This window comes from Siniperca chuatsi, linkage group LG16, assembly GCF_020085105.1.
Source record: "Siniperca chuatsi isolate FFG_IHB_CAS linkage group LG16, ASM2008510v1, whole genome shotgun sequence".
Classification (NCBI taxonomy): domain Eukaryota; kingdom Metazoa; phylum Chordata; class Actinopteri; order Centrarchiformes; family Sinipercidae; genus Siniperca; species Siniperca chuatsi.
In genome coordinates this window covers 15,363,381-15,391,220 of record NC_058057.1, presented here as the reverse complement: position 1 = coordinate 15,391,220, position 27,840 = coordinate 15,363,381, and the positions used below count along the sequence as shown (strand labels likewise).

Sequence of the window (27,840 nt, the reverse complement as noted above, 5' to 3'; positions counted from 1 at the left end):
GTCAGCGGTGGTCAATATGGAAAAAAATCACTGCATATGTACATTTATCTCACGATATTGATATATTGTGCTATAGTAAATCAATTGAGGAATTGATAATGGATTAAAAAAAACGGACAAATCGAAATACTTCATCACATTGTTAAAAAAAATCATGCTTTTTGATGTACAACATTGTCCACCATGCCCTAATCCAGATATATTTAGGTGAGCGCTACCACGGTATAAACTGTATGGCAAAATCTCTGACAATAGACAAATTCATATCATCTCACAGTATATATTGTCATGTCACCCAATGCTTGGTAATCACCCATATCAAGCATACACAGAAAAAAACAAGTAAAATATTGACTCTCACACTTTATGAATGCACTGCAGTGCAGATTGTGTGTGTGTGTGTGTGTGTGTGTGTGTGTGTGTGTGTTTTGCGTGTGTTATCGCCACGCGTCTCTCCCCACACCCTGTGAGTGTCTGCCTGCCCTCTGCTGTCTCTCTCCTGCAGGGTCCTTGTCTGTCTCTAACGAAGCGTGGCTACCTCTGTCCTCCTTTCACCGCAGAAGAAAGAGATACTGCTCATCCCCCTGTCCCACGTCACCCCTCCTGCCCATGCTTTCTCTGTGTGTTTTCTCTCCTCCCTTTTCTTCTGTTCCCCAATTTTCTTTGCATTTTCTTCATCAAGATTTAACCACCACCATGCTCTGTACTCGCACAGGTGGACTCATTACAAACTAGATGTATGGATGGGGTGTATTATTTGTATTGTGGAGTTATTTTGAGTGCGTCAGGGCAGTTTGTTCACAGATCAGAGAAAGAATGTGTCTGTTTGGTTAACGACTGATTGAGTTTGATGACTATGTGTGTTCAACTGTGTGTCTGCGGCCGCTGGAGCTGCTGACAAAGTGAGAGAGAGGGGCGGTGTACTTGTGCGTACTCACATAGTGTTGTGGTATTTGCCAGGTGTCAGTGATGTTATAAATAAGGTGGTGTGACGCCTCAGCTTCAGCGGCTGTCTGCCCGCATGCGTGCACGCTATCTCAGGACAAAGTGTGTATGTGTGTGTCCATCTGAATTTGTTGTTTTCATCTTTATTGCTGTACCTGAGGCCTTGAGTGTGTGTCTGTTTGCATGTGAGGAAGAGGTTTTTGTGTGTGTGTGTGTGTGTGTGTATGTGTGTGTGTGCCCTTGCAGCTGCAGCTTGCACCTTTACGACTTTCATTACAGTAGAGTCAAACCACACGGACGAAACAGGTTTGCTTACCTCTTTGTGATATCAATGACACAAACACACACATATCACAGATCTATTTAGGAGACAAACTTACAAAAGACGACTGCTTACACACAGATCGCAGATGGTAGCAGTGTCCTGTTTCGCAAATGACTGTCTCTCCCAAATTGCAAGTAAATTTGCGAGTCTTAAAAGGAGGGCTCATGCAGACTCATGCATGGGTTGCAAGTATGGTGTTTGTTTTGGTTAGTGAAATGCGACAGGAAATGATCTCATGTTGAAACCTGCCCCAGATCCATATAAACAGCCATCTATAGGATTCATAGCGTGCATCTAGAATGTCAGAAACATCAAATGTCAAGAAATCATCCCAAAGCAAATCAATATTCTTAGTCAAAGTTGAGGTAATTGCTGATTCTTACAGTCTAAACTGGTTACAGAACTTTTGGGCTCATCTGCTTAACCATTCACTCTTGTTTGGGCCAGTGTTGTAATCAATACAGTGTGTTTTAGATGAACTGTTTGCTGAACTGTTGCTGAGAAGTTTGATGGTTTGATCATATCACTTGAAAAGGCCTGTCTCGTTATTTCTGAATGTTGTTTTTGCTGTTTGTACAGCTGAATTGTGTTTCATTTTCAAATAACATATGAATCGCCAGATAAAATAATGGGCAAGAGAGTTCGTTTTCATTTTGATTTAGTGAGATAGGATGATTGCCTATTTCTTTTCTCCCAGGGTAATCTTGCTGGCAATGGGTCTGGTCTAATATTTATGTTTAATAGAGTTACGCTGCTGACGTCAAAGGTTTGATCAGATTTGAAGGAGAAGTATGTGCCTGTTGTACTTCAGCTGTTTATTAATCTCCTCTTTGCTCTGCTCAGTTGTCCCCAATGTATTTCTCAACTAATTTCCCATTTCCCTCCTCAACCCAGTTCTCTCCATCCCTACAAACCCCTATTTCCCATCCCAATACTTTGTCTCTTCCATTTACCGCCATTTCCTCCGTCTCCCTCCGGTCACTCCAAGTCATTTCTTCCACCTCTTTATCTCTCTCCATCCAGCTTACATAACTCATCTTTTCTTTGCTTCCACCTCATCCCACCTCCACTCTCTTCTTTCCTTTCCTTTTTTTATTGTTTCCTTTTCCTTCATCTCCATCCCTTGACCTTTTGCGTCACACTGACCCTCCCTCCGTCTTTCCCCTGGCTTCAGACCCATTACTTCGGGCTGTGGTTCCAAGGAAAGACCCAGGCCCCGGCCCATCGCTGGGTGGAACTGGAGAAACCCCTCAAGAAGCAGCTGGACAAGTTTGGCAATGAGCCACTACTCTTCTTCGGAGTCATGTTCTACGTGCCCAGTGTTTCCCGGCTGGAGCAAGAAGCCACCAGGTAAAGAGTCTCCAAACACCACTTACAGTATGTCCAACTGTCAGACACTCACATACCCGGTGTGCTTCATGCTGTTACTTCATATTCACTTACCACAGCGACAACCTTTTCAACCTAATTTTCCTCCTCCTAATTTTCTTTGTTGTAATCTGTCAGCAAAACTTTGCCTCTTCTTCCATGTGACTTACTGTACATCAAAAACAGTCAGTGTCATATGTGCTCCTCTATTAACTCCTAACGTAAGAAAATGAGTCTGTCGACACTGAAGCCAGCTACAGTGAGTCTCCAAATGTAGCGGCTTTCTGCCTTGCAGATACTTATAATTTACTTTAATGAGCGTAATGAAACTTGTGGAATAGTGTAAATGCACCCTTACTTGTTCCAAGTAGCCATGGTGGAAAAGGAAGAGTTTGTTAATTGCACTGCCTTTCATGTCTTTTTTTCATATTTCCTGTGTTTTTTATTAGATATAGAACAGAATTGGCATTAAGTGTTTAAATTTTCCTTTGGCTCCATAAACACAGTCAAATATCATGTGCATATTATCATTGAGCAAAGAGGTATAGTGGGGTTAAAAACACAACTTAAAATGTATGTGTGTATGTCTGAATCCCTGCCCACATCTCTGATTTGTTCGACAATATGCCCACTGATGGCTGTTTCTGCTGCTTAGAGAAACAGGCGACCAATCAGAGCTATATTATTTTGCATCATCAACAGCAGCCATTTTCTCCTAATACCACAGTGTGTGTGTGTTTTTGTGTATAATGTGTGTGTGAGAGAGTGTGAATGAGCACGTTAGCTAGCTGTGAAAAGGGCATCCAGGGGTCGTGTGTAGTGGACAGTCTGACATCTCAGATTCCTTCTCACACTCACATACACAGACACACACTCTGCAGGTCTGCCTCGCACCGAGCTGGTGAATTTGCGGCTTCTGCTTCGCTGGATGTGGGAAAGGTCGATTGCAGGTCACAGCTTGACGTTTTAACACTAGAGTTAGTTTTAAGGTGTGTGCGTGTGTGTGTGTGAACCAATTTACGCTGTTGAATTGCTTCAGTATTTTTGAGAAGCAGGACTAGACATTGAAAATAATGAAATCATTGTGAATCAGTGACCGGCCTGATACACACTCACTGTGTGTGATAGAGCGTGACTAGAGTGTGTGTGTGTGTCTGCAGGTTCGTTATACAGAAGCCAGGATCTGCTCTGGTAAAGGGATGGTATTCCTGGAAACCCCTGCAGGGTTTTTGTGTGTGTGTGTGTGTGTGTGTGTGTGTGTGTGTGTGGGGGTTGAGGGGTTATGATGGGGCCTTAGGGGCAATTTAGGGAACAATGGTCACCTCTTTTTCTCAAGCCCCTTCTCTTTCTCTGACAATCCCTGTACATAGTGTCACCCCTACTCCTTTTTATCAAGAGCAGATCTCCACATCACTCTAGTCCCACATGTTTAATCTCTTTCTATTGGTCTCTTCGTCCTCCTTTTTTCTCTCCATCTTCCTCCTTTTCTGTTAGTCAGGAATGTTGGCACAGCCGTCCAGCGTAGGAGGCAGACCACACATTCCTCCCAGCAGAAGTGCTGGGGGTAGAGGGGGTGGGGGATGTCTGGTTTACAAAACATACACCCATACGCACACACTCACGCACTCTCACCTTACACACCTCGCACACTCCCTCAAGAATCCTCTCAGAAGCCAGCTGCAGCCCTGTCAGAAGAGTTAGTCACAATACACCACATTGTAAGAACATACATGCTCCCCGAGGCAAGCTTTTCTAAAAGCCCCGTCCCTTTTTTCTTCACATGAAGTTAAAAACAATCTTCACAACTTTTTTGATGAAGTTCAAAACACTTTTTTTTTTTTTAGTATCCGGGCCTAATCAAGGGTTTACCAAATCTTTAAAAGCATGTTCTTCTCTTATACTGTCTGTACTTTCCATCAATCAGTGTGGTAAAGATAACAGTTACAACTGGCAGCCCTCTTTTTAAAATGTAGATCATTTATTGACTTTGTTGATTTGGGTGAGATTCAGAGAAGCAGATCTTTGTTTTTTCTACATACCTGGTCTGATGAAGGGGGGAAGGGCAGGATTCGGAGAAAGAATGACAGAGGCAAAGAGGAAGACATGTGGGGACAGAGAAAGTAAAAGTTTGGCAGCAAGACTTGTACCTTGTTATTTATGTGGTTTTAGCTCGCTACCCGTGTGTGTTTTTGCTGGAACTTATACATATTTATGTGTCCACATAGAAAAGTATGTTTGTGCTTGTGTGTAAAAACAGAGTAGGAGTGAGTAGATTTGGTTTTTGGGACATTGGTGCTTTGATTTACTGTGTCACAAAACACTTTTGGAGGAAAGTTACTTTTAAAATAAAAATGTTACATCCTACTTTGTGACCTTAAAATATATGTAGTTAAATTTGTTACCAACAGAGATGTAGGTCACTGGTTTTAAAATGCTTTTTCTGTTCATTTTAACAGGAATTAGATTGTCAGAAAAAACGGATTACAAGGTTGTATAAACAAATTCATTGTAACATGTTGCCAGAAACCAGAAATACAGAGTGTTGACTGTCTCCTCTGAGTAAATGAGATTTACTGACAAAGTAATGTGAGTTTTATAATGTGGTCAGGTCTTTGAAGTTCAGTGTTTGACTGATGTGTAACCTGATGCTAGAACTCCGTCTCTTCCCATCCATCCATTCATCTGTTTCTCCTTCCCTCTCTTCCTCCCTCCGTGCAGCTGTGAAAATTACCCAGAGCAGGGGGCTTTGTGTGTGTGTGTGTGGGTACTGGCTACATATGCACACCAGTAATCCAATTATCAAGCAGTTAAGGCAGTAATGCAAGAAAGTTGGAGCCCAAGTAAACACTGTTCTCAGTTATGTTAATGCCATCATGCTCACAGTTATTGCTGTAAGATACACTAAGTGGCGTTCTCCATATATAGTCAAACAATGTAATTCTAAAAACTTAAAACAAGTTAATTAGAGTTTTTACCATGTTTTGCAATACACATCTCAATCCAATTGCCCGACAATGCATGTGAAAGATATTTTCGCTGTAATTAGATTCTCTAAAATACAAACAAACTTTCTGTGCTTGCAGTGGCATCCTTACCAAGTGTGTTTTTTTTTCTTTCTGCAAAAACATCTTTGTACATGCTCTACAGTGTAACAGTATTCACACCAACATGGCCACGAGGATAAATCACAGTGGCAAAAGATTAGGTTTGAAGTTGAACGCTGGAGGATGACCCTTGATTTTGTGCATTTTTAGCCAGAATGGTCCTTTAGGCCGCCCATGTAAATATATAAATCAGAGTAATGCCGTACTCACATTACTCGTCATAACCAAACTGTTTTGGGTGTTTTGGTGTGGGAGACTATCTCGTTTTATTTGTGTAGAGATAGAATGACTGCTCTTTGCGTGGGTGTTTAGGTGTGTGTGGGTGCATCGTCCACAGTCGGTTGAACTGTGATCCCTGAACTGCTTCTTGTACTAATCCCATACTACCTCCTATATATTACTCACTTAGACTAGTAACTAGATATCTTGTACCACCCCTTTCTGTTTTCTTTCTGAAAATCTTTGGCGTTTTACTCATTTTACTACACACTAAATTTGCAGAAGTTGTATGTGTGGTTGAAGCCTTCTGTTCCTTTTGTCTTGCTGATATGAAGGAGGGGCAAAGTGGCCCAGAGAGAGAAAGTGAGGAACCTAAACAGAGAGCTGTTGACCGGAGCGAGGCCAGCTGGCCCCAGCAGCCCCCAAGGCTAACAGCACCAACAGCCTTGAAATCCTAGCTTTGTTCAGCTAGTTATCACTAACACACATGCGCGCGCACACACACACACACACACACACACACACAGCTGTACTCTGTTGTGCCCCTTGCTGATTCAACACATTTCAAAGTGAAATCCTCCTGCCTCCCACACAAGCAGTCTGAACCCATCCAGGGTTGAGGGGGTGGTCAGGGTCATACCACTGCAGAGATTGAGGGGGTGGAGGCATATGTACACACATACACACACATTCATTCATGCATGCACATATGCTCGCAGGCTTGTTGTCCGAGCCATTTGGACATCTGGCAGCATGTCTTGAGCAGGGCTTGAACATGCGTGGGCATATAAAGGGCTCTTTGTGCCTGTGTGGCTGCCTGGAGTGCCAGCAGAGCACTCTGCCATGATGGGAGTCACAAGTAACTCTTAGCAAGGAAAGCTCTACCTCATGTCTATGTGTGTATATTCACCTGTTATTACAGCATAGTGATGTCATTCTGACATAACGTGCCAGGTGTGTGCTGCCATAATTACGTCTTTGTGCACATGTATGTCTAGGCTTACGAGTAATAGTCTATGTGGCCAGAACATTATTACACTATAAGATGTGAAACAAATATAAAGAATGTTTTTACGTAGTATCTATTTTTCATGCATTATTCTTTCAATGATTGTATTTACTCTTTTAAAGATCCAAGTGATAGATTCACCCAAATTACATAAACAAGTGGGTTTTTGAGATATGTTTCTGAGATTTCTGCTCCCATCCCAATACAATAAAGGTAAATGGAATTTAATTTGTAGTACTGACAGCACTGAAAAATGACTTACAGCAATACGTCTCTCCAGAAATAGCGTTCCCATTAATCTGGATAATCCACAGACCTTACTGTCAACAGTTTTCAGTTGAACTACTTCCTGCTGAAGAAATAGTCCCATAAAAACTGTTGACATTGTGTTCTGTAGATCATCTAAACACTCAAGATAAGTTGATTGTGATGAATTTCCATTATCGGGATAATTATGAATATCCTCACAAGTGACTCAGTGAGTCAGGGGTAAATTATATATACTGATTGATGAAATTGTTGTCTGACCATTTGATATCATGGTAGAGAAGTGAAAAATAGACCATGATTTAAAAAATAGAGGAATTATCATGTAAGAAAGAACAGACTCACACAATGTGGCTATTTTTTATTTATTTATTTATCTTTTTTTATGCAGAGGGACCTTATGTTTTATGATGACCTTATTTACGATTTTGTTTGTTTTTCACTAAAAAGATGTGGCCTATCTGTGATGCAATAAAAATATTTGTTTCTTAACAAAATGTAAGGTAAAGTGATTCCAGTGTGTTTTAGTGCCATTTTAAGCATGTTTTGATGATTATCGGGATAATATCGTGAATTGCAATTCATTTAGCCAGGACAATCGTGACATTGTTATTAAATAACTCAATTGATTTTCAACAAGACAGGAAACCCTGTTAGAGAATAGTAGCTGTAACTTTACAGGCTGTCTTATGATCATTGTCTGCAAAATATTAAAATTTTTGAGGCCAGCAGTCTTTATTGTTGAAATACTGAGACATGAACTTCATGTGAGTGGTTTCTCTCTAAATGGATGTATATCTTTCTGTAATTGAATCCTTCAATATGCAGCATGTGAACTTATAAGTGGCAAGGATAATTCCTTGCACAAACATTTTCCAGTCACCTGTCAGTGTTGTTTTAAGCCTCATGCATTACTTGAGGCTTGCATGGCTTTACATTGAACTTACATCGGACTTAAATGTGTACTGATGGACAATAAACAGTAAAATCTTTTTTTTAACCAACATTATGAATCTCCAAACGACCTAAGGAACAGCCATTTACTCATATTTCATTTTGCAGTTGCTACAACAACTAATGACATTTAAACAGAAGTTCAACCGGTCAGTCAGCCAACTGCTCTGTATATTTAAGTGGTCATACTGTAATTAAACAGGACAAACATATCAGAAGGGAGCCAATATGAAAAAGGAAATAGATGGACAAAATAATTTTTGTTTCATTTATAGAGTTCAAGGTATATCTGATCACTTTTCTTGCCAGTAAACCAGAGTGCTTGCATTCGCTGCCCAGTAGTAAATTTGGCAGAGCCAGGCCTCCGACATCCCACAGCTTGCAGAAATGTAGTTTTGCTAAACGATGTACTTTGTATGCCCAGATAAATGGCAAAATAACAGAATCCAGAGCTGGAAAAATGCTTTCGTTGATGATATATATGTTCAAGATTTTTAAACATTAACAAAAATCTAAGAGATGACTATTTTAACTGCATTAACATGCCCTATTTATGATAAAGGGAGTGCTCTCCAAGACTCGACGTAACCTTTCAGACTACCAATCAAAACCTTGTAGTTCAACTCATGAAGCGACTTAAAGTTTGTTAGGAACTGTGATACTTTATCTTGCATGATAATTTATCTTCATATAGATTTTAGGTCATATTACCCAGTCCTAGTTGTGCTGCTATACAGAGAAATGTGTTCATTTTAACTTCAGATTTCTAACTTCTTGGGCCTCTCAAAAGTATTCAAATAAAACAAACTGAGAAAGAATAATCACCCTTTGGTTGAACTGGTCTCAACCTGTAGACATATGCAACTTGTTTACAGGGTTCACAAGTAGACAAAGGTTTGTTTTAAGGGTCAAAAGCCTAAAAGGTTGGGAACCACTGTTCTATAAGATGTTTTGTGGCTGTTTTGTGACTGTCACGCTTTCACTTGTTCATTGTTATTTTAACGGTTTACCATCCGCCTCTCCACCGCTGGCCTCGCATATGTATAAACACCATCGTGTTGTTACCATTGAACCTCAGAATGAGAACCAACCACTGTCAACCTCAACATTTCCCCAGACCCCATACGGAGAGCGCTGGGAAAACATGGAGGGTTTGTAAAAACAAAGTCCACAATCATTTGAAGGGTTTTGTGTCCTGCGAGGCTCCTCCCCTCCAGACCGCATCAAGCTCCTCCCTCCACTGCAGCCTCGGCGGTTGGGGTTGGCTAATTAGAGGGTTGCCACGGGAACGGAATGGCAGCTTAGCCAACGGGTGTAATGACAGGGTGAGGGAGGAGGGCGGGGTCAGATTATAGGCCCGGGAGTATGCTGAGTGGATCTCAAAAAAGAAAAGAAGAAGAAGAGGGGGAGAGAATGTGAAGAAAAATATGAACATGAAAGATGTGAGGACGTAAAGGAAGGCATGAAACTCTGAATCTATGAGGGTAAATAAAATAATAGTACAGAGGGTGCTAATGAATGAACGAGGAGGAAAGAAAATTTAGGAATTGAGGAATCAACTTAACTTTTATAATTATGTGTGTTTGTGTGTGTGTGTTTGAGTGTGAGAGAGTGGAAGACTGAGTGAATGACTAAGCATGTATAGCTCAGTGGTTTCCACATAGACGTTTGTGTACTCTGGCATGGACTGTCCGCTGTACGCTTCAACTCAGAGCTCTTCCTGACTTTGTGTGAGCGTGTGTGTGTGTGTGTGTGCACGTCAGAAAAGGTGTCTCACAGCCCACATTGGAAAGACTCGGTCTGTGGTCACCATGGCAACAAACAGGAAACGGTGTGCGAGTTTTATGCAGCTGAGCCCGGTCACCCTGACAGTTCTCTCTTTTCTCCTGTGTGGCCACTCCATTCTTCAAAAGACAAACATCCAGTTGGACCACAGCTAAAAACGGACAAAAGGAGCTCAGAAACTTAAGGAGCTCAGTGTATTTCAGCCTTTTGGTTTTGGGACTTTTACCACGTTATGTGAAGGCTGCAAGTGGACTTAGCAATCTGAACAGTGTCATCATATCAGCTTACACTTGGTAAAACCACCACTGCCCAAAACCACAGTCCCCAGTTTGCCTCACATTCACACCACAATTATAATTCTCTTCTTTTGTCCAGCTTGTGTTGGTCCTACCTAAGATTAAACTTAGTCCTGATTAGCAACAGCTCCATGTCACATGCTTGCTTACTGCAAATTTACAGACCTATAAATTCATATTGTTTAGCCTCTACTTGTATACATTTGGCATTCCTCTCAAGTCAGAAATGAGTCACTGGCATTTCAAATAGAGGTGATTCACTCATTCCTCGCTTGGATTCTGCAACAGGCTTCTCTGGCATTGTTTTGACCAGCTAATGCTGTTGCCAATACTGTCTTGACGCATACTTTCTGTTGCACAAACCAGAAGCAGGAGAGTATGTCTCTCTGTGGTGTCTCAGTGGATGTTTGCAATGCTCCAGTTGCTAATGTGCGCCGTGAGCACAGCTCTTCTTACTTTCTTTGGATAAATGTGTTGAAATGAAACCCATCATGTTTTCCAAATCGATTTTATGTAAGTGGTGTTCAGAGACAGTGTGGCTAGTTGGAAAAATAACATTAACCACCAACCAAATTCTGGTGAGTTTCTGAAATCTAATAAGAGTGCCTATGCTACCACCCACTTAGTCAGATTTTTTTTTGTACAGTTTAGCCGGTAGAAAGGCTGTGGTATGTAGTCAAGAACAAGACTAAGGGTCTACAGACATGCTAGCACCTCTGTGAGGCACAGCACTGCATTGAGATAAATGCTAATGTTAGCATGCTAACATATTCAGAGTGACAGCACTAGCATGCTGATGTGTACTAAGTGTAATGGTTACCATGTTCATTATTTTAGTTTAGTGTGTTAATGCTAACCATTGCTAATTAGCACTAAACACGCACCAGATGGGAATGCCATTTGTTTTGTAGGTATTTGGTCATTAACCAAAGTAATGGACAAATTACAATTTTGACCTGATGGTGGAGCTAGATAAAAAGTCAGGCACTCACCAAAGTTGTTACAATTCATCCTGAGGGGTACATGACAGACAGACCAATATTACCATTTGCCTAGAGCCTACTAGCTGCTAGCATGGCTGAAAACATTCATTTCTTGTCAAAGTAAACATTTCCAACACCAGTGTCACACTTAAATAGGACTCTACAGCATCTCATCTGAATAACGCTTTCTTTCATCTTCCATCTTTCTTTCTAGGTATCAGTATTACCTGCAGGTGAAGAAGGAGGTGCTGGATGGACGTCTCCACTGCACAGTAGAGCAGGGGATCAGACTAGCTGGCCTAGCTGTACAAGGTAAGACACACACACACACACACACACACACACACACACATGGCATGAACAAACATCCCATGTGAATAATCTACCAGAGGGAGACAGGCAGCACAAGAGAGAGAGTGAGCACAAACTCACACTTTCTCAGGTCATCTTGACTTCACTACCTAATATGGCTGCATACCACTGGAAGAGCCCAGTCCACTTGAGTTCCTATGGTATCAGTCTTAACACATACACATACACACACAACCTCCCACCATCTCCTCTTCTTGTTCCTGGGTGCTGTCTGTGTCTCAGGGGGAATGTAAACAGACAGTTAGCTTATCGCTATTTCCAAGGTTAGCTTTAGTAGCATCAGGAAGACCGTTATCTGTCGGGAGACGAAGATCCTGTGCTACACTTCCTTTTGTCCAACAGACAACAGAGCGGTACTTAGGATGCACTCAAAGGCCCTATCTGGAGGCCTGAGTATGTTACGGAGATGGTGTGCAGGTGGGGATATTACTGGTGTGCTGTAGACATTTATTTTTGTAACACTTAACAATAAGGTGCACAAATTGTTGTGTAGTTAAAAGGAGAGAGAGTGGAACAAATCAGAGAGTAACTAATTAGTTAGCTAGTTAAGCTAATTGTTAGCTAATTAAGCTAATAAGTAGCCTTTGGTTACTCTGAATCAAATACTATTTACTATATACTATATGCAAATCTCTTCCCTAGAAATGTTATTTAACACTCCAAAAACTAGTAGCAAAGATTTAAGGTAGATACTTTAGATAATTTAACGGTCAACAGCAGTCTTGATATGAAAATATGTTAAATATATATCATATATATATATATATATATCTTAAAACAAGGCAAACGTGTTGTGTTTATTTTCTACTGGTGGAATACAGGGTAATTTTATAATTTTATGGAGAAAAAGAAAATATGAATTTTTACCTTTGTGTCAATTGGAAAGAGTATTATCCTGATATGCTATCTTCTTGCGTTAGCATCTTGGGCACACAAATTTCCTCACAAATGGATATTTTACCTTATCTAATGAACTATGTAGATAAAACAAAAATAAACAAATGCTTCATCTATTCATACCATCTGGAGTGTGAACATTACCCTACAGTTTTCAGTTTCTAAAGTCTTAACATAACACCTACAAACACTACATTATAGGTAATGTGATTTGCAAATGTTACATTCATACACATGAAAATGGGCTCACATTGTCTTTTACCTAAGATTATAAATGTATGTGTTTGTATTTTCTAGCTGACTTTGGAGACTTCACTCAGTTCACGTCTCAGGACTTCCTCAGGGAGTACGTGCTCTTCCCAGTGGTAAGTCCTCAAACCTTCACTGTTCAAATATTTGTGTCTCTGTGTGTCCCTGTGTGTCTCTGTGTGTCCCTGTGTGTCGCCTGAAGGCAACACAAGTGGATACCAAATGTATTACATTAATGAAACACTATTTTACGTGATAAGTGATGTTCATTGCTACACCACTGACTACAATTTAGCTGCAAAACAGTTTGACAGGCGAAGGGTTCTCTTTCTCATTGACAATCAACACTTTTTCTTCACCTTGCCATCTCTGCCATTAATCCTCCATCAGCTGTTGCTTCTCTTTCCTTTCTTATCCTATTCCCCTCTTCCACCTCTCTCTTATTTGCTGCCTAATGTTTTATTTACTTCTTTTTTCTCTCAGAACTGGCCTAATGGAGACGAGGTACTGGAGGAGTGGACCCAGAAAGTTGCTGAGGAGCACAAGAGTCACTGGTACTGTCAGCTTCGGTTTATAGTGTTTGTACATGTGTGCACATGTGAAAGAGAGAGAGAAAAAGATTCAGAGACAATGAGATACCTAGTACCTGGTACTGTATCTGTCTGTACTTTCCAGTCGAATGCAGACCGCTGAAGCAGAGCTGCTGTACATCAAGGAGGTGGAGAAACTGGACGCCTTTGGCCAGGAGAGCTTTCCTGCTAAGGTAGATAAATTACATATTACCCCCAGCCTCCTACAGTCACACACACCTCTACAGAGTGGCCATTTTCTTTGATTATGAGAAGACTTTACTGTATTCTTATGATATTAATTCTTCTTCCACAGGACAACTACACCAACGATATTTTCATTGGTGTTTCCTTCATTGGAGTGTTTGTCAAACACAGAAATGGCAGATCCATCATGCTCCACAAGTAAGTCTCTCCCTGTTATTTATCAAATTTTTGTAGCCTGTATGAATTTTGACCCCATCTGTGCTCATGAGGTAGTGGGGCTAATACAAATAAATGGATATGCAAGAAAATATTATGAATTATGTGTGGGAAAATTCAATCCTTGCATGTATTTTTGTGTGTATGTTTGTTTCCGTGTGTGTGACAGGTGGAAGGACATTGGCACCATAGCACACAACAAGTCAGCCATCACAGTGGAGATAACAAGCAGAGACGACACCATCATTTTTCACATGGTGAGTGTTGTGTCTGTCGGTGGTCTCAGCACACACACACACACACTTTATACAAGGTTTCTAGTGGGAAGTTAAACACAAAAATGCACAAATACATTTACAGACATCCCTGCGCAGAGACAAATACAGGGTAAATTTTGTCTTGAATTTCTATAACTACAATTGCTGTGTCCATTTAATATATCAATGTTTTTCGCTCTGTGTTTGTATGTGCAGGAGGATATGGAAATGGCCAAGTACATTGCTCGTCTTTTCACGGCCAGACACAAATTCTACAAACAGAACAAGATCTGTGCAGAGTGAGTCTCAAGGCCACCAGAGAGGCCAGCCGAAGGCCACTAGAACACTTATATATGCAGTATTATCTGTCATTTTTAAAAAAAGAGTTCACCAAACTTTTGATGGTTGAGTAAAAAATGCAATACCAAAACAAATTCTATAATGTTAATCTTGAAATGCTGAGGCAGAGTTCACGGTACGTTTAGTTTGTGAATCATCTCCTATGTTGTCACCTAAAGTGTTTGTTTCTCTTTAGGCCCACTCACTCACCTGCACCAATCAGGAGGAGACCCACCTGGACCCACCGCCGATCTCTGGTACCATCAGAAGCATTTGCTTGCTTTGATATGGTTCAATATCACTGGATATTTCTCATTGGTTTTGACACAGTCATGTTTATTATTGCCTCTGGCCTTTATAAATGAGACCAGAAGCCAGGAGACAGAGGGAGAATTTGGTAGGGAAGACAGAAACGGCCGTGGTTAGAGATTTGACCCTGCTCTCCCACTCAGGGCAGCTCTTAATTGTGCCATGGAGCCTTGGTTTTAACGTGCGTTGGTGGTGTGGTGGGTGTTGTTGGAAAGTTTGCAAGGGTGTTGCTTGGTCTGATTTCCGTTGCGACAATGAAGGCAGTGATTTGTGCGTCTCCCTCCCTGCTGGCCAGACAATGGCTAGGCTAAATGTGGCACAATAGCTGTTCAGTTAGTCCACTCCAGTACTCAGATGTCTAACTAGAGTACCGCAGCCATTGGCGGTTGACAGCTCCATGGCCCCATGGTCATCTGTTGTGTAGATGTGTTAAGACAGAAAGAAAGTGAAGTAATGACTTGAAACCTATTGAAAATCATTATTAATAAGCAAAGTTTGCAATGTGACATTTTAAGGTTTGTTTAGACCTTGTTTCAATATGTGCAGATCATGATGATATGCTTAACTAATTGGAGTATAACAGTTAATTGCATCTTCTTAACTGTGTTGCATTAAATGTCGTTTCTTCATTCAGCCGCGGCCCCAGTCCTGTAACTTCCAGTCAATGCATTCCCAGTATGGAGAGCATTATCAGGACACACAGAGCTCTCAAGGTATGTGTAAAACACAGACACACACACAAACAAATTTAGAGTACGTTTCAACCCCTCCAGCCCACTGCTTTGACCACAGTGTGATTTAAAATTTTAGCCTCCCTGATAATAACTGAAGCATTTGAATGGAGCTAATTGTGTCTTTCCCATCAGGCGTGTGACTCACAACCCATTTGTATTTTAACAATCTCTCAGCCAATTAGATCCCAACGTTTGGGGTGCAGCGCAGTGACCTCATTTGTGCTTCACTCTTTCATTGACTTGTTCACACACTCAGTCTGCCTTATAATCCGAAGAGCTTCACTCATGTCGGCTCAACAGTAAAACAGAGCTAGTGGAAAAACATTCTGGGTGTGCTACTATGCGTGGGTGTGAGATCATTCTGTAGTGTGACCTCAGGCATCACTCTGTTTGTGTGGATAGATTATGTATGCCTGCCTGCTTGTGGGCTTGAGATAGTTTCACACGAGAGAATGCTCTGTTTGTTGAATAAAGTGGAATAACATGCATACCACTGTCTCCTTCATTATGGTGGGAAGAAAATATTCCAAATCTGGCCTGTTCTAAGTTGGTACTACTACTACTACTGCTACTGGGAGAAGATTTTCTGAATTTTTTCTAAGGTGGTTGTTACTGCAGTGCAACCAGACCCAAGCAACGATCATTTTTGCTGCATCAGAAACACTTTGTGTTAAACTGACACACCAGAACCACCTTCAGTACAGCATTGGTTAAATTACTTGTCGGGTCCCCTCCACTTTGAAAGAATCAGGTTTACTCTAAAGGACAAACTTGAGGATTTTATAAAATTTGGTCCCACTTCGTTGCTTTTCTGTAAGTCCACATCATATAATTTTTTCCTGATTTCATTTTATTTATGTACTTTTCTTTTGATTTTCTGTTTGTTTTGTCAGCTTCAACACTCTTCACTGTGTTAACTGTGTTCTTGTGGGTTCACCAAGTTCTGCATTCTGTTGTTACTTGCTTTATTTAATGGAAAACTGAAGCATACAACTCCACCAACTGTTTGAACACTTGATAGAGATGTATAAAAATACAACATACAAAAAAAATCCGAAATCTGTGAAAAATCAACTTTCCTCACAACTTTTTCATTCTTTCTTCCTCCCTCTTTTGATCTTTAGACAGTATCTTCCATGATGACCCCTACTACAAGTCAGAGACCAGTCTGGACCGCTGCCAGGTGGACTTTCCCTTTCGAAATGGTACCGTGCCCAATGGAAGCATGTACAGCAGCCCCAGCCTGAGCTCCCTCAATCATTCCCAGACTTTCATTCCGCCCTCACCCATGTCCTCCAATCTCAGCATCCCCGGCAGTGAGCTCATGCGCCCTGACTACATCCCCAGCCACCGCCACAGCGCCATCATTGCTCCGTCCTATCGGCCCACGCCAGAGTACGATGCTGTCATGCGCCAGAAGCAGCGCATGCTCCCCGCTCAACGTGACCTCCACAGCCAATCGCTGCGCAGTCTGAACATCAGTAATGCGTGTGCTTACCGCCAGCCTGAGGCTCTGGTGTATAGCCAGCCAGAGATGAGGGAGAGGGGCCCTTATCATGGCCTGGGGCCCAGCCCGGGACCTTATACACCACAGGTAGAGGTGGATGCTCTGTCTTTGATTTTTTTAAATTTTATTTCTTTTCTCCATCTCACACTGTATTTTTGTGAATGTTGGCCTTGCAGATCAGCTACAGTAAGCCAGTGTCCCATGGCCCTCATCAGGGAGGACCAGCCAGCAACCAGGGCCCCTGTCATTCACCCTGTGTTAATGGAGGTGGAGGCAGTGGCGGGGTTGGAGGTGTAGGAAGCTCCATCTCTCACACTGTCAGCACACCTGAGCTGGCAAATACCAAACAACAGGGGACTAATGCGGGAAGCTATGCTGCTACAGCTAATATGCTGAGAAACCACATGTCGCGCCCTCCTCCACCTTATCCTTCCAGCTCCTTCCGCCCGGCCACCAGCACCCCAGACCTGGCCAGCCACCGTCACCGCTGTATCGGGGGCAGCAGTCCAGAGCTGGTTACCCGTATGGTGCAGCTATCGGTTAAGACCTTCCAGCCGGACAGCTCAGCCGTGGTGCACCAGTCCCTGCTGGAGGTTAGTGAACCATTAACTGCAGCCGCTAAGCACCGCTCCACCCTGGGCAAGAGACACAGCATGGAGGTGATCAGCAGCATGAGAGGAGGAGGGATGGAGGGCATGGTGATGAAGGGCATGAATGCTCCCCTTCATCGGAGGAATACTCTCAGAGAACATGTGATGCCCCCTCAGCCTCAGTCCCTTCCTCAGCCCCAGCCCCAAACCCCTCAGCCACAACCCCAGCCGCAGCCTCAATCTCCACCTCAGCAGCCACAGGAGTTGCTCATGCAGATGCCTGCCCAGAAAGCACCTGAGGCTTCTGTAGCACCACCTGGACCAGTGGCCTACCAGCATCAAAAGACTCTCTCCAATGCTACCATGCTCATACACAGTAGTGAGAGTGAAGAAGAGGAGGAAGAGGAAGAGGAGAGGCCTGAGCTTGATGTTCAAATCCCAAGTCTCAATGAGGACATCAGCATCAGCGCTCAGCTCCAGGCGGCTCTGGCCAAGCTGCCCAACAAACCCCCTCCAGAGTATCCTGGTCCTCCTAGACCTCCTAGCAATGTTCAAATTCGCACCCACAATCACAACCACACTCATCACCACAACCACAATCAAGGACTACAGAGCAACCATGGACCAATAGACCCAAACCAAGCCCTGGGCCGAGCGCTCAAAACTGGGCAGAGCCCAGGAGGTGGTGGTGCAGGCGGTGGTGGTGCAAGTGGTGGTGGGACACTGACCCGGGGAGACCAGGGTGGGGTGAATGGAGCAGTTTTAGGTCCGTCCATTTCAGAACCGGACCTGACCAGTGTGAAGGAGAGGGTGAGGAAGGAGCCGGTCAAAGAGAGGCCGGTGTCAGAGATGTTCTCCTTAGAAGATAGCATAGTGGAGAGGGAAATCGCTCAGAGGGTAAGACAATCATTCAGTAATTCAATAATTCATAGTTAATTTATGGTAGTGCCATCATATTTTTCAATAATACATGCTATTTATTAGTGCTGAAATGTTAAGTTGATTAATTGATTAGTCAATCGACAGAAAAGGATTTGACAGTAATGTTGACAATCATTTATCACCAAAGAACAGCAAATGTTGGTGCTTCTAACTTTTCAGATGTGAAGATTTGTTGCTTTTCTCTGTATTATATGATGTATTATAAGATTTTAGATTGTATACTCTTGCAATCTATATAGAATATCTTTGGGTTTTGGACTGAATTTGAAGATGTCACCTTGGGCTCAGAGAAATTGTGGTGGGCATTTTTCATTTTTATAGACTTAAATGATTGATTGTATTTAAATTAAAGTAATTAAGTAATATAATTAAGTAAAATAATCAACAGGTTACGATAAAATCCATGAAAATAATCGTCAGTAATAACGTATTAATTGTATTAATCAACATAAACATCAATACCAGGCTTGATCATGTTATATTGTATATGTGTGATGTATAAGGAAATGGTGTGTACCCAAGCTTTAAACAAGATGTCAAATCGTGACACATAAAAGTAATTCATCAGAAACTTCAAGGTAGCATATCATCCTGTTCTGGTACAGTTTTAAATATTTCAGTCTGTTGTTTGCTAGCAAGTTTCATAGGTCCTGATTAGCAGTAATCCAGGGTTCAGCACCTGAGAGGGTAGCACTAGGCTCTGAGTCCCCCAGGCAGCTAAAACCCTTATTAATCCCTCAGATTATTCGTTGGATTGGGTGTTCTTGTGTAGGTCGGCTCTCTTGTTAAGGCACAAACATTTGACACAGCACCAGAGTCCAGGTATAAGTTAAATCATATAATTGCCTCACTTAGCTGCGATAAACCTCTCTGTTCAAGAGAGACCTGGTGTGGCCGACTGCTCATAGTGTGATTCAAGTCAACAAAATTCAAAATTATTTAGTGTCACTTCCATCCAAAATGCCGAAGCTGTGATCCCTCATTTATAGCAGCTGGTTTATCTCATACCAAGAGGGTACCCCTTGTGACCCCCAAGCTGTTGTTTTGACTGTCCCACGGGGAATGAAGGAGGTGGAGAGGTGAAGGGTGGAGCTGTCCTGGAGGTTTAATAGCTTCAGAGATTAGGAGAGGTAATCCTTGGAGGAAGGAGGGACCATGCAATGTGGGTCAGAGTTTGGCTAGTGTGATAGAGAGGAAAAAAGACAGGGTGACAGAGGGAGCATGTGTTCTGCAAAGAAAAGGAGGCCAAAGAAGTAGGTGGGAATAAACAAAGGAAAAATATTTGCGGAAGTACAAAACAAGGATGAAAGCATCAAAATAAGTTGAGGGCGAAGTGAGATGTATAAGAAACTGGAAGCCTTCCCTTAATAGGCTTTGTATATGGGGCTTGTTAGTTCACACCTTTGGACAGAACACAAGGGGATTGGTATGGCCGGGTTTGCCCTACAAACAGGACACAGACACACACATGCACACACGCACATGCACGTCAAATTTCCCCCACCCACTCCTACACAAATGTGCGCGCTCACTGTTTGAGGCCAGAGCAGGTCAGTCAGTCTTGCAATGCTGCCGGTACCTGTAACCATGACACCGGGCTTTTCCTGTCTCTTGAAGACCCTGGAAAGACAGAAGATGTCCGTGGACTCCATGAAGAGACCACTGATGATGGCCGCCCTCAACGGCCTCTACGTGGCCCGAATGCCTGTCCCTGAAAGTCCTGCAGAAGAAGGTTCCAAGAGTGCCACCGACGAACGGGTAAGATGTTCTCTCCTACTATATAAAATATATCTGGAGCTTTAACTGTGTATCAGGAAGTATTTTTGACAGATCACGCAAATGTCCTTTTTTGCTTGTTTTTCAATTAGACATTAAGTGCTACTGATTGATAGATAACTTTAAAAAATGATGGTGTAATAGTTGAAATAATTTATTTTTTTGTGTTGCTACTACTATAGTAGATCATTCTCTGCCCAAATCTTCTGGGACGCATTATAATGTGAAAAAAATTGAATTGTTTATTCATGTAAATGCTTGTAATTTTATGGTACAGTAGATACGAAACAATTTTTTTAGAGCTTCTTTTTTATTCACAATTGCTCAAAAAGTATGCAAACAAACAATTTCTGAGTGAAAATATAATCACACCACAATTATACAACTGCTGCTGTTCTTTATTAAGAGTTTTTTCATTCAATTAGAAAATTCAAAAAAAACTCCAAACCCAAATTTTACTTTTTATGATTGGAGGATTATTATTGGACCGTTTAACTTCCAGGTTCCTTACCTGTTGGCAGTGATAAAGGAAGCTTGTCTGCAGATTGTTGCTGTAAAACTCAAAGACAGTGTCTGATAATCTATAAACTATTTAATGCATTCTACTATCCAAATACTGTCTGTTGGCTCCCTTTTGAGTGTGGAGGTGTGAAACTCAGCCTTTGTACGGACTGTTGCTAAGCTAACGGGGGCAAGCCCTAAGTGGGCTGTGGAACGCGTGGCATGGTGGTGCTTATCGCCTCTAGGCCCATTGGTATGTTAAGAATGTGACCCGAGAGAGAGTGAGTGAGCCACACAGACAGAGTGATAGAAAGAGAGAGAGACAAAGATGCTGCCCTCTCATACATGACTGGCCTAATAAACACGAACCCCCACCGGGATGAATACCACTACTGGATATTCTGCTCTTTTACAGCTGTGTTGATGCATTATGTATACTTTGAGTTCTTTGATATTGAAGTTCGTATTCAGCTATGAGTGATGACGAGAGTTTAGAAATGTGGACATATATTATAATGAGATTTCTGGATTCTCCTGGTCTGAATAGCCTCTTGGGTATGGTGGAATGTAAACGAATAAAAGCCCCTTGGGGACTGAAAGAGAAACCTCTGAATGATGTGTTGCTTGGAATTCAATGAATAACACCCCCTCCTCTGTCTTTCTTTTTCTCTTTGTCTCACCAGTGTAAGACCTTGGAGTTGAAGCTGGAAGAGGAGCGGGTCTTCACTGAGTATGAGCAGGTTCCCAAGAAGAGGGCAGACTGTGTCCTCACCACAGCAACTCTGCCTGAAAACACAGAGCGCAACCGTTTCCGTGACGTCGTTCCGTACGAAGAGAATCGGGTCGAGCTTGTACCAAACAAGGAGAACAACACGGGCTACATCAATGCCTCGCATATCAAGGTGCGCACTAAGGGTCAAGGGTAAAATGTCAAAAAGTGTAAAAAGGAATTTTAGGGATGTTTATAACACCCACCTTTCTATAATCCAGACTTTATGTAATTGATGTGATGGTTTCATTGTGTTTACTTGTGAAAGGTGGGAGGTCCTTTTACATATATTATGTTGTCCTATGAAAACCATGTATCTCCAAAATGTCTTGTCAAGGGCTAAGAAAAAAGGCCTTTTCTTCGGCTTTGTGACAATACATTTTTCTGGAAATCCTATTGGTTTTCAAATGGTTTATTTAGCTTAAGTAGCTAAATCCATAAAGGAACACGTGATCGTTCAATTTATCTGAAAAATTAAAAATCACCAAAATTGGAGATACATGGTTTTTATTGGACAGGGACAAAATTCATGATATATTAGCCAGGTTTCCATCCAAATGTAGTGCAAATCAGTCAAAATACAATGCAAATGAATGTGCATTTCCATCCACTACTGTTATGCGAATATTAGCAGTTACTACATTGAGATAAACAGTTGGTGGAGCTAGTTCTCTAGTAAATTCTCTATTCTCTATTAAAACAGCACGGTGGAAAAACAATGTAGAAAACATGGAAATGTGGCATTTATGTCATGAGGAAGGTGACAGTCCCCTCATCACTCCACACCGATCACATAGTTTCGGCTGCTGCAATTTTCCGTCTCTTCAGTGAGAAGAAGCCTGGGTTTAAGTCATATGCTTCATGCGGGTCATGATGTTTCCATTGCATTTTGTTACATTTTGCTTTTATTGATACACCGACCTTTCAATTTTTCAGCATTTCCACTCAGGTTCTTTATGTGCAAATTTAAAATGCTCATAAAAACAGGTGGATGGAAACGCACCTATAGGTAGATAACACCATACAACATTGGATGTTTACTGTGTCAACATGACAGCCTGGATTTTAAATCAGACTTTATCATCTGTCAGCTTTCAGTGGGAACTAATATAGGGGAAAATAATGATATTGACTGGTGAAACAAATTCAGTAATAGAATATTTCAGAAAGTGTTTTATAAGAGTCAAGTTTATGTGTATGTGTCTTAATCACAGTTAGAGTCTCAAAGTGTTTTGCAACACCCACTTCATACAACATAAATTAAAACAAAGAGCATAAACTTGATACATTCAGCTCTCTGCTAGTCTTTGTTGTGGTCATTCCTAAGCAGCGAATGGCTCAGAGGAAAGGATGAAAGGCAGCTGTTAAAGGCTGTTTGGGCCTTTAAGCTCACAGAGCTCGTGGAATTCCCAAAGAATGTGGTCCAAACTCCAAACCCTCTTAAGTCAACCTGAGCTGCTCTCACTAGCCCTCTATTCATGCTTGATTGCAAACAGTGTGCGCGCACAAGCTTGTGTGTTACATGAGTTTGCATTTTGTGTGTATGCCTAATTGCAGTCGGTGCGTGATTGTGATCCCCAAAGCAGCACTGAATCGCTGCCTACCACGGTGTAACCCTCTTACTTCCCCCGTCATTTAAGGTAGCTGCCACAGAACAAAAGGCCTTGTTTATTCCCCATCCATCTCTTAATACATTGTTTACAGTCACGAGGTGGCCTGAGGAAATAGCTGGGACTTGCTCATTATGTAATGGCACTCTGAAGTCTATGTGGCTGGAGTGTATTGAAGAAGGGAAGTTTTTCAGTGCTGTGTGATGCCTTAAGATTATTAATGAGGGAAAGCAAAAGAAAGCTAAAGAAGAGGGGTTGATAGTTTTATAAATGAGGGTAAAGGCTCAAACTGTAGATGAAAATGATGTTTATACTGCCCTCCAGTGGTGGATGAGATTATTGTCAATGTGAGTAAATTAGCTTTTGACATTTAATATATTTTAAAGTATAAATTCATTCATTTATGGTTTACGTGTGAGATTTTATTTTAATTGAATTTGGTTGTGAGTAAGCAGATTTGTTTTTTACCCATGTGTAGGCTGATTCTTGTTTGCACTGCAGTCACTGTAATCTCCATGTGCTCTAATTGATTCTTTATGTGTGTGTGTGTGTGTGTGGATTTTTTCCCAGGTGATGATCAGAGGGGAGGAGTGGCACTACATTGCCACCCAGGGCCCGCTAGCCAATACCTGTGCAGACTTCTGGCAGATGGTCTGGGAGCAGGGGGTCAACGTCATCGCCATGGTTACTGCAGAGGAGGTACACACACGCACACATGGCACACGCAGATGTGGATATTTTTCAGCGTCCGACAGCTGGCGTCTGTCTGTGTGAGAGAAATAGGACGACAGTGAGAGTATATGTTACTGTGTCTTTGTGTTTATGTATAAGTGTGAGCTCATTGTGTACATCTATTTTCCCTCATCCCCCTTCTCCTGTTTTTTCCTTCCCTCCAATCACCAATCCATCCTCATCCTCCAATCTTCACCCTGTCTTCCATCCAGGAGGGTGGCAGGTCCAAGAGTCACCGCTACTGGCCCAAACTGGGCTCCAAACACAACTCGGCCACTCATGGAAAGTTCAAGGTGACCACCAAATTCCGCACCGACTCAGGCTGCTACGCCACCACGGGGTTAAAGGTCAAACACCTGCTGTCTGGCCAGGAGAGGACGGTTTGGCACCTGCAGTACACTGACTGGCCTGAGCAGGGCTGTCCCGAATATGTCCAGGGATTCCTCGGTGAGTGGGACTGTGTCGTCATTATCATCATAAGTTTGTGTGAATTTTAAGACATAACAGGAAGTGATGAAACAGTCACTGTACCATTGTTATTTACTTCACTTTCTTGCAGAGAGTTAGACAAGAACATGATACCACTCTCATGTCTGTATGGTAAATATGAAGCTGGAGCGAGCAGGGAAGTAAGCTTAGCCTAGCATAAAGACTGGGAGCATGGGGAAAAAGCTAGCCTGACTCTCCAATGGTTAAAAAAAAAAACACCTACCAGCACCTCTAAAGGTCACCAATTAACTTTTTTTTTCAATTGTTTAATCCATACATAAATGAAAAGTAAAAACAGTAATTTGTGGTTTTACCTTTGGACAGAGTCAGGCTAGCTGTTTCCCCTGCTTCCAGTCTTTAAGCTAAGCTAATCTTACTGTCGCCTGGCTCTAGCTTCATATTAACCTGACAGATTTGAGAAAGGTATTGATATTCTTATCTAACTATCTAAACCACACACTCTGAAAAGATGGTTTTACACAAGTGAGCAACAAATGCAGTTAACCACATTCAACATGCCCACATCTTACCTTTGTCTCCTTCTTCTTTCCTGCAGCCTACCTAGAGGAGATCCAGTCTGTAAGGAGACACACTAACTCCATGCTGGACACCTCAAAGAGCCTAAATCCACCTGTGGTGGTGCACTGTAGTGCCGGGGTGGGTCGCACCGGAGTGGTCATCCTCACTGAGCTTATGATCAGCTGCCTGGAGCACAATGAGGTGGGTGGACAGCAGGCTTACAGGGTTGCAAATTCAAGAGTCTGATTGGTCTGTAATTACGCTTTAGTCATTTTTAGGATCTCACTTTTTATTTGACAGGATGTATATATCACAGTACATGCACAGCTTAATTTCTTGGATGGAAAACATAAACGTAGATCTTGTTTTGTAAATCTAAGATGTTGCCTATGTGAAGTTAATGAATCAACTCATATGAGGATGCAGACCGTGTGACTTAAAAAACATTGGAGGTAGAGTTGTTTAAAAGATACACCACATTTGCAAAACATTATCCAAGTATGCAGACCAGGTAAATCCAGGTATGATACCTTTTTATTCATTTCACTCTGAATCCTCTGTAGTGAGAAAATGCAAATGTCACAAGAGAGGAGGCAGGTTAATGGACTTTTAATGTAACTGAGTGTATTGAATGTGTCTTTTTCTAGCCTTTTTTGTAGCCTTGTTACTGCAGAGTAATGTAGCTCAACAGAATAGATTTTACAGTTTACACCCCTAAAGGACTGCCTCTCCCTTTTCTCCTGTTTTTTTATTGTCTGTTTATTTATTTTTTTATTTGTCTCTTGTCTCTTTTCCCTGCCCTTCAGCCAGTGGAGGTTCCCACCATGTTGTCAGGGCTGAGGCAGCAGAGGATGCTGATGGTGCAGACCATTTCCCAGTACAAGTTTGTCTATCAGGTCCTCATCCAGTTCCTCAAGAACTCCCGCCTCATCTGAGCCCGGGATCCTGACCTTTGACCTTACATGAGGAGGCAGAGAGGCACCAGATAACAACAATGGTACTTCAAATTAGCACAAGGACTGTACAACAGATACAGTATAACTAATATCTGGTTGAAAGCAGATACAGAGATACAGTTTTCCATGTGGCAGTTTATGTTTATGGAAATTCTAGTGGATTTTCATACAAACTCACCTCAAGGTAGGAAAGGATTCATGTAGGCCTGTATACAAACTGACAAACATTTTTTCTAATCCGTGTATTCAGATGTTCTTTTTCCCCATGGGTTTTATTCTTGGACCTGGTCCTCCTGTGTGGAGAATGCATGTTTGTGCGTTTTCTCCATGTAGGTCAGCTGAATAAGCAGCTTGTTTTGCCTGCAGGTGTGAATGTGTTTGTCTGAACCCATGTGTTTTTGAGATTTCTTAAGAAATATCTTGAGAAATCAAATGTCAGTTTCAGTTTGGATAGATTGCCTGCCTGCTACATTTCCCATTCATTATTTAGCCATTATTAGAAATGGCACTATGCTGCATGAACAGTAGGTGGCAGCAGTATTATTACTATTTTCTACACTCTGAAAGAGTTTGCCAGACAAAAGTATTCTTTAAATCACTGTTCTAAAATGTTCCTTTAACAGAGTACTGATTAATACAGCAAATATTTACTTCAACATTGTAACAAATGTTTTTATTTATTTAGATTGTGGTCACCTTTGCCATTGAACGCAGCATTGACAAGCATGTTGATCCTTGCCCTGTCAATTTTCTTTTCATCTTTTAAACTTGTCTTGTTTTTTTACTATATTTTTCGGAAAGCCTTCCTTGTTAATTTCAAAAGGGTCCCTCCGATTATCCTTCTGGAGTTGCCTCATTGGATTCACTTCTATTAAACTCCCTCCTCCACATACAAACACACACACAAAGTAAATTCTCAGTTAGTTGTTTCTTGAATCACAGCTCCTTGCGATCAAGTACTTTTTATCACATTTCTTACCTAAAAGCATTTCAAAGTCTAAAAGCTGTTTATACAATGAATTGGAGATAATTTAGAAATACCATTTCACAGGTTATCATATGCAGTCAATAGAGAATGATGTCCTTATACAGCAAATACTGCATCATTGTGCCTTATTGAAACATGAAACAAGGAGAAGCCGTCTGGCTGACATTCCTATCCTTGTTTTAGGGTTCTGGATGGGTTTGATAAACTAAATTCTTTTTCTTTTTCTCCAAAGATTAAATCTTTAAATCAGTATTTAAGTGTGTTTTGTTATAAGAACAACTTTAACATTTCAAATCATTTACCTAACTCTCAGGTAAGGATTTGGCAGTAGGAGAATGCTGATGTCTTGGTTTATTTCTGAAGGATGATAGTATAAAAATGACACAACTGACTTTGCCAAAAAAGGCAGCCGTTTGTAATAATCTGATCCAAACCCAATAGTATGTTGCCATGTTCCTGGATCCTGTTTAGAAAATTACATTCTGAAGAATTTCCTTTTACATGTTACATTAAATGTACTTTTATTTTTCTGAATCATAATGCAAAGCCAGCCATGTCCAAAGTAACTGTGTACATAATGGGCATGTGAGAAAATTTCTACAAATGTTTTATATAGTTTTTTTTTTTTTGACTTGGTACCCTAAAAATACCGCAACATAATAAACTATGCATGCATTTTTATATTTTAATGTATATATTCTCAAATAAGTATAAGCTTTGCTCTCTTGACATATAAGTGTTTTGTTGCACTTCTGTTTTCTCACATGGCATTCCACTGTTTGTTTATATTTAATTTTTCCCCTTCATTTTTTTTGTTTTTTGGTCAAAACTTCCAAATACCTTTCAAAGTATGTGTACATAGGTTTTGTATATGCGTTTTCAGTGCATCAAGTCTTTTGTTTTTCTCTCCCCCAACATGTATGAAGCTGTCGTACTTGCTTATTATGCAATAAAGCCTTATTTTCTTTAAGATTGTGGCCACAAATTCATTTATTTTGGAATTTTTGAATGACTTTTTTTTAGCTGGCAATACTGTGTGTGTGTTGGAGAGGGTTTC

The 27,840-nt window shown here is 41.4% G+C and overlaps 1 protein-coding gene across 3 annotated transcripts in view; it reads left to right on the top strand.

Moving 5' to 3' along the window:
* The window catches only part of LOC122862730 (tyrosine-protein phosphatase non-receptor type 14-like), a 39,566-nt gene extending 11,813 nt beyond the window's left edge, over positions 1–27,753 (top strand). For 2 of the 3 annotated variants that reach the window (XM_044168334.1, XM_044168335.1), the window contains exons 3-20: positions 2,445–2,620; positions 11,470–11,567; positions 12,822–12,889; positions 13,257–13,327; positions 13,449–13,536; positions 13,659–13,747; positions 13,935–14,022; positions 14,239–14,321; positions 14,558–14,618; positions 15,305–15,383; positions 16,529–16,998; positions 17,088–18,398; positions 20,061–20,201; positions 21,404–21,622; positions 23,670–23,798; positions 24,044–24,278; positions 24,877–25,040; positions 25,646–27,753. In XM_044168334.1, coding sequence (XP_044024269.1) covers positions 2,445–2,620; positions 11,470–11,567; positions 12,822–12,889; positions 13,257–13,327; positions 13,449–13,536; positions 13,659–13,747; positions 13,935–14,022; positions 14,239–14,321; positions 14,558–14,618; positions 15,305–15,383; positions 16,529–16,998; positions 17,088–18,398; positions 20,061–20,201; positions 21,404–21,622; positions 23,670–23,798; positions 24,044–24,278; positions 24,877–25,040; positions 25,646–25,774 — 3,699 coding nt within the window. In that variant the 3' untranslated portion in view covers positions 25,775–27,753. The remainder of the gene's footprint in view (positions 1–2,444; positions 2,621–11,469; positions 11,568–12,821; positions 12,890–13,256; positions 13,328–13,448; positions 13,537–13,658; positions 13,748–13,934; positions 14,023–14,238; positions 14,322–14,557; positions 14,619–15,304; positions 15,384–16,528; positions 16,999–17,087; positions 18,399–20,060; positions 20,202–21,403; positions 21,623–23,669; positions 23,799–24,043; positions 24,279–24,876; positions 25,041–25,645) is intronic. The other variant, XM_044168336.1, reaches the window with a different exon arrangement.
* Positions 27,754–27,840: the final 87 nt, after the last annotated feature.